We start from the raw sequence: 7,202 nt of genomic DNA on the forward strand, positions 1-7,202 counted from the left end.
GGTCCACTGGTATGCACTTCCACTCATGCACATAACGTCTCTTGACAACATACCTGACCTCCTGAGGGAAGTGGCACTACATTACCTCCCTGAGAACTGCGACAAGCAGATAAGATGAAGCCTAAATCTCTTCCATCACGACTGTTTAACGGAAATTCAACAGCAGCATTGGGTGAGACTCTGAACATAGGAACAGCAAAGTATCAGCGACATGTGGACTGCATGGATACCCCAGAGGGTGTGGAAAACTCTGCCCACAATGACAGCCAGACAGTGGCAGACGACCGGAGACAAAATGAGAAACGCCACAGAGAAATACACTTTGCCTTTCTGCCAGAGAGGTATCAGCCACTGATGGATGATGAGGCACGAGCTAAGGCAAAAGAGGAGAAGAAGAAAAGGAAGAAGGAAAAGTACAAAAAAGTAAAGAAGGTTGGTGGTCCCTCCTCACATTTTTCTTAAAATGTTAATAATAAACATGAAACGCAGTATGTATACTCTGATGGTGTGATATCAATCTTGTAAAGATCCCTCATCTCCTGCCCTTGTGTCTTTTCTTTGTAGCTTCTGTGTGGGTAAGTTAAAATGTGAATCACAGTTGTTTTCAGCATGGCATTAATCAGCCTCAAAATGTCCTAATAGGTTAAGTGTTGGGAAAACAATGTCCTAATAGGTTCTTAAGTGCTGGGAAAACTTAAAAACTCTTAGGTAAATGAATCTACATTTCTGTTCTCTCTTTCATGTCATAAATCATCCTGAAAAATGCAATTTGCACAATGTGTGGGCTGTTTTGGTTATGTGTGTTCTACACTGGGAATGCTCAATCATTCCACTTTTCCCATAAAAACCAGGCTTAGGTTTCTGATTACAGAGGTAATTACTAGTCAAAAAAAATATTTTGATAGCTGAACTGTTAAACAGTTTTAAAGTCCAAACACCACTTAAAGTCATAAACCTAAAATTATACATGCATGATCAACTTTTCTTCCTGTCCATCCCAATCATCATATAAATATTACAGCTGTGTTCTCTTTGGCAACCAGCACCAGCTCATCTTGGACTGCTGGCCCAACTTCTGGGCTCACAATGACCCAACCCGACTAAAGCCAGAGATTACTCTCATTAAAGAGCTTTAAAGCTTCACATGTGTCACCTTTCTGGCCTCTGTCTACTGGTGCATGGCAGAGGAGATGGACGAAAGTCCTGACAAACAATGTCAGGGGGGCAGGACATGCTGTTCAAAGCTGCTGTCTGGTTTCCTGATCTCTCCTCACTCTTTCCAGCACGGATCACTTTGTACTGTACCTGGGAGTGTGTTTGTAATTCAGCTTTACCTGATCACTTCTTGTCTTAATTAAACAGAAATACATTACAGCCTCTTAGAATCCTCTGAGAAATTTAGTGATCTGTTTACTCTTTGCTTTATAACCCACACACACACACGTGATTGATAAGGCAATGGCTGCAAGTGTTTATATCAAACAATAACAGAATCTTTATCAGTTGGGTTTGTCTGTGCTGCTACATGCTGTAAAATGTCACACACAGGTAAACAAATCATAAATCAGTTTTAAGATACTGTTAACTATAACTATATTTTTTACTATTTTATATAATACTTTGGTATTAGACTCAGCTTTCATACTGACACATGTCTACATGGGTGTACAGTGATAATATTCAAGGAAGCAGGATTGTTTTTGAAAAGTGCAACAAAATAAAGAGGGTGGACTGTTTAACATTTATTTGTTTTTAATATTAAGTGAATACAAACTTGCAAATAATGTAAACTTTCAATGGCTTGTCTTGCAGTTCCAGTGTGGGTAAGTTGAAATTTTATGCTGCATTTTCAAAATTTATTTTTTTATTTTAACATGGCATCAATCAGCCTCACTGAAATGATTTGTACACACTGTTAATAATTGCAAAACTGCAAAGCTGCAATTCAAAATAATGGAATCTTTCCAGATGCAAAGTTTCATTGAAAGAAATCAAGTTGAACTGCCAAACTAGCAAGTTAATAATATTTAAAGGATAATTATTGTCAGGAGCAGATGGATCTTTCTGACAACATTTACGGAACAAATTTCTTTATAACCCACACTCACGTGAGATTTACAAGGAACGACTTATGTGACCTCAAAAAACTTTACTACAATAAGTTTATAAGTAACCAGGCACATGTGCTTGTACTGAACATTAACACACTCTCAGTCAGTTGTGACCCACTTAAATATGTGAAAATGTGCTGAAGAAGAATCATAAATGAGCGACAGGCTGCTAATGATACATAAAAGTTCATTCTTGACCATGGGAAGTTTTACAAAAATGTCTTTACTCATGGTCCACTTACTAGCTTTTTTCACAGCTATTATTATGCTATTTCACCCATATGCTGTATTCTGTTTCAAAGTAGCTTTATGGTTGCCTGAATGAGTTTTAAGTTTAAATAGTAAGTTGTTAATCAGTTCAAGTAGTGAGACGAGTCATTTTCACAAACCACATTGTGGAAGTGGGTTTCTTTCTGGAATATTTTTCTATAACATCTGACTTCCTGTATCCGCTTCAGCCGGACAGCCCTTTCCGGCAGAGCGCAGGAGACAATAGAGTTCACGGGACTCCCTATTTACATTTTAGGGTTAAAAACAGACTGTACCTCTCCCCCCACTGTGCTATTGTTCTAAAACTATCACATATGCAGGCTTACATTGAACTCATTTCAACTGTTTCAATCTCAAATCATATCCTGACAAATCATAAAAAAATGTTTATTTAGCATAGTTTTAAAATCACTGGGAAAGCTTTTTAGCCCTATCTATTATGTGAATATTATGTGAAAAAAAATGATGATAATGTGATTGTGTGGGAGTTTTGTGAGCGAAATAATCACATTTGGTGCAAAACACAGTTTGTCACTCAGCCTTGATCTGTGTTAATTTAACTGTGAATCCACTGAATGACTGAACAGATTTGTAATGATTACAGTTCAAATCTACAGAATTAATAATTAATCTATGGATGTTTTTCTTTCAGAATGTTGGCAAAGCACTACGATCCACCTGGAAGTGTGTAATGCTTGGTCTTTACAATTTTGCCCTCGGCTACTCTACTCCGATTACAGTGGCTGCTACTTTTGTCCCTGACTTTCATCCAGGCAGAAACAGGACCTGAGCTGAGCTGTATGAATCTCATCCAGTTTCTTTAGTGTATATACCAGCAATCCAAAGACTCTTATCGAATACTTTTGTGCCTAATATTTGTGTATTTGAAATTACTTTTTTATTTTATTTTCTGCGTATCTACAAGTTTTAATCAAAAATTGATTCATATGTTCATTTTTAGGTAGGAAAATATGTTATAGTTATTTCTTTGTAAAATAGGCCTTGTTCCCAACAGACATTTTGACTTTTCACAGCAGGAGGTGATATTTATCACATCAAGGATGTCTCTGTTCTATTAAACTGTCTGGCCCAAGTGCTCCTTATCGCTAAACCTCACATTGCTCATGCACTTATTAACCTCTTGCTTAGATACTGAAAAACTTATGTGCCTTTTTTTAATTTCGATAATGTTTTTCATTTTTCTTTTTATCAAGCATCTAGCTGATGCCTGCATGTGTGCAGACGGATAATGTGGGAATGTGGCTCCTACAGCATGACAGGAGTGACTGTCGAGGAATATTTACTGTAGCTGCAGATGAAGTGAATCAGGGCAGATACTTCTTAAAGGGATTTACAGGCTGGGAAGACTTAACATGGAAAGCGATCATCAGAGAAGCACCTGCACAGACGAGTAAATCAAGGTTGAGATAAAAACCAGATCAGCCCCCAACTCCTCCTCCCAGAGAGGAGCAACAGGACCACTGATCTCAAGGGTATTTCTCAATTCTCATACTGTCTAAAGCACTGCTGTGAGGTGAATAACAGACTAAGTGACTGTGGGTAATGATGATTATGGCTAAATCGCTGTGAGTGCAAGTGTGAGAGGATTCTCTGTTGTAATGTAAATAATGGTGTTTTTGTACATCTGAGAGCTCGTTCAGTTGTGAGGGTTTTGCAAGTTGCTATTTGTAAGCTGGGTTGTAATGAAAAATGAAAGAAAGAAAGAAAATTTGGAATACTGCAGTTTAATGAAAAAAAAACTTCTTAATTAGGCTTCTGTGTTCTGCCAGCGGTGAATGAGAACGTCTACACAGAATGAATGAATAAAAACAAGATATCAAGCACACACAAGATTAGTCTGCATTTGAAAATTTTAACATTAACATGGGGCACAGGTGTAATTGTTGTGGACTGGAAAAGGAAAGACACACCAACTTATTCTTTCACTATATTTATTCCAGGATGTTTTGGACTGATTTAAAGACCGGCACCTGGGATTCTTCAAAAAAAAAAAAAAAAATGCGAGAAAAATCTATTTGTTGTTTTATTTTTAAAACAATAAAAGAATACTATATGTAATTCATCTCTGTATTTTAGTCGGGACATTGGATGGACAGAGTAAAATGGTCAAATTCTAAGCTTTTTTTTTTGTTTTACATTTTTCTTATGATTTTAAATGAACAGCAGACTGTGTGGAAAATTAGTAAATAAGTAGTAATAAAAGTAAATAAGCATCAGAACTTATGCTAACATTTTAGTTGACTATATTATAGTAGTTTAAGATGTTCATGTACATGTATGTTAGATTGCGCCTTTCTTTAATGAAATAAAATGTAAAGAAATATGACGAGTTGTCTCCTTCCTGACGTATTTCGAGTGCGACAGCGTAGCTTCTTCCGCAGTCTTGTCTTGTTTACATGAGCCGTGATCTGAGGCACAGTCAGTCCAGTGTTTTGTGAAGATGACGGACGTGAAAGCAGAGAATATTAGCTCCATCCCTATCGACGGCTTCAGTCATTTAAGAATCACGTCAATATGGACGTTTCTCATGTCTGTAAGTCGAAAGTTTAATCTTCGATTCGAGCGGCTAGCAAGCGGCGAGAGAAGCGTAGCGTTAGCTCTAACAGCTAGCAGTTTTTAGAGGAGATAGTCGTCTGTAGCGCGTTTATTTCAGTTCACTAAACAGTTCAGCGAAAAACTACCGACAGTGCGTTGTTTGTTTTGTTTGTTTACTAACTTAGTTTTTTTTTTAACTGTTTGTAGGTACAGTGGTCGGAGCCTTGGCTAATCGGGCTGTTGGTGTTTCATGTTATGTGTTTGTGTGTGACGGTGGTGACCTGCAGGTACTACAGAGCTCAGATCTGCCACTTTCTGCTCATGGGTACGTGGAGAAAAAACACACCTGCACTCAGTCTTATCCTTAAAGTAAACTCCTGAATGACAATGACATCAATATACCTCATTAGATGCTGCTTATCAAGTTTCGCATATGCTTTGAGAGCGACTTACTAACAAATCAATGATGACTAACCTGATGACTAAGAGACTTCACAGTCTATATTCACATCCTGATTCCCACTTGGTGTTTTTCTCTGAAATCAGGGAAAATATTCGTAATATCTCACTGGACAACATACAATCAAATTCATATGCAAAATATCCATTAAAATGACAAGAACAGCTGTGCACTGGTGATCTGTCTAAACGTCATTTTGATCTGAAGTAAAAGAAAACTCCATTTTGCACATACATTTTATAAATAGTTTTCTAACTTTGATTTGTTATTTGTGACTATAGATTTTTCCACATATTTGTATCCTGTTCCTGCCCAACTCTGATCCGTTTCTTGTTTCTGGAGTGTGTGCAATCTGACTTCTCAGTGTTCCCAGACTGACATGACTTCTCTCCACAGTTGGGATGGTGTATAGTGCTGAATATCTCAATGAGCTGGCAGCTATGAACTGGAGGTAAGGTCATTGTTCAGCAGAATTTCAGGAAAATCTATTAAATAATGTGTGTATAATAGCTTTGTTCACAAAGGGGACACACTGACAAATGCTTATTAAGCTTTATTACTGTTTGCAGGTCTTTTTCTAATTTCCAGTACTTCGATTCCAAGGGCATGTTCATATCATTGGTTTATTCGATTCCTCTTTTGCTCAATACAGTCATCATTGTGGTAAGTTTTGCTGTATATTTTCCATCTTTTCACATCTAATCAAATGTTAAAAGCACTGTTCAGCAGCAGGTATGCCACAGATAACATCTGTTCATGAACATGTTTGTGTGTATTTCATGAACACAGATGGTGTGGGTGTACAGGACCTTTTCCACTATGACTGAGCTGAAGACACTGCAGCTGAAGCGAAAGGCCCGCAAAGAGAAGAGAGAGAAGAATGACTGATCTCTTCCATTATGTCTGTAAATGGGCTTTACCAAGAGGAGCTCAGAATCCCTCCTTTGCAAATCCTGAATTTTATAGATGGAAGACAGATTCCTCCTGGTGACTGTAAAAAGGATGGTTTGTTGATGTCAGGGCTGGATGTCTGTTTCTGATAATGACTGTTGGATGGTGCTGCCGAATGTGCTGTACACTACGAGATTTACGAGGACCAAAGGACAGTTACTGTTTTGTATTTAATGTTGTTTTAACTTGTGTTAAGATATACAAAAAAGATAAAGCATTTTTGTATTACTTTTATGTGACTGTTGATTTCATGGCATGGGAATGTTGAAATGCTTTAACTAGAATTTAAACTAGACTGTAAAAGTTTAAGAGGGAGGGTAAAAAAGAAAGTAGGTTGCTTTTGAGTCTTGCAGCAACTGCATGAATTCACAATAACAAAATAACATGGAAATGGTACATTTCAAAATTAATATCTGATGCTATGAGGCATTCAATTTATTTAAATCCACAATACTTAACAGGCTAATCTGAACTGCACCTCTCACCAAAATAAAATAGTGCCATGCAAGCCTAACTGGATTTATATGCGAGGATCAGCTTAACTGGTCTAACTGCTCCCCGGGGTTGGGCAGTGGGTGGGAGGAGTGCTACTGGGCTAACCTCTTTGCAAAGCAAGTTGAACCACATCACCTTGCCTAGGAGGACTTTTTCCACAAGAGACATTGGAGCCCTACCCTGTCACAGTCGCAGCTCTCAATGTCACAGAGGAGGCCGAAGAAGGGCTATGGATAATGCTGTGATCATGGATTAATCAATGATTTATTAAATTGGCACAGATTATCAGTTTATTAAATTTGCCATGTTTTGGATCAATAGTCTAAAATATACAACACAGAGATGTATGAGGACCAAAG

The 7,202-nt window shown here is 37.7% G+C and overlaps 2 protein-coding genes across 3 annotated transcripts; both read left to right on the forward strand.

Moving 5' to 3' along the window:
• The first annotated feature begins 52 nt into the window (after positions 1-52).
• LOC121199911 (uncharacterized protein C1orf115-like) lies at positions 53-4,445 on the forward strand. Of its 2 annotated transcripts, XM_041064914.1 has the most exons (3): positions 53-432; positions 1,813-1,823; positions 3,034-3,094. In XM_041064914.1, exons 1-3 carry the CDS (start codon positions 115-117, stop codon positions 3,071-3,073), a joined length of 369 nt encoding a protein of 122 aa, XP_040920848.1. In that variant the 5' UTR covers positions 53-114; the 3' UTR covers positions 3,074-3,094. The 2 variants fall into 2 exon arrangements, with proteins under 2 accessions (XP_040920848.1, XP_040920846.1); XM_041064912.1 differs by lacking the exon at positions 1,813-1,823 and having other exon boundaries at positions 3,034-4,445.
• A 328-nt stretch (positions 4,446-4,773) lies between these two features.
• Positions 4,774-6,576, forward strand: tmem18 (transmembrane protein 18). Its single transcript, XM_041064911.1, has 5 exons — positions 4,774-4,935; positions 5,145-5,262; positions 5,794-5,848; positions 5,967-6,060; positions 6,187-6,576. The coding sequence occupies exons 1-5, from the start codon at positions 4,843-4,845 to the stop codon at positions 6,283-6,285; spliced, it is 459 nt and encodes a 152-aa protein (XP_040920845.1). The 5' UTR covers positions 4,774-4,842; the 3' UTR covers positions 6,286-6,576.
• Positions 6,577-7,202: the final 626 nt, after the last annotated feature.

The sequence above is a fragment of the Toxotes jaculatrix genome, chromosome 19 (assembly GCF_017976425.1).
Source record: "Toxotes jaculatrix isolate fToxJac2 chromosome 19, fToxJac2.pri, whole genome shotgun sequence".
In the NCBI taxonomy this organism is placed as follows: domain Eukaryota; kingdom Metazoa; phylum Chordata; class Actinopteri; family Toxotidae; genus Toxotes; species Toxotes jaculatrix.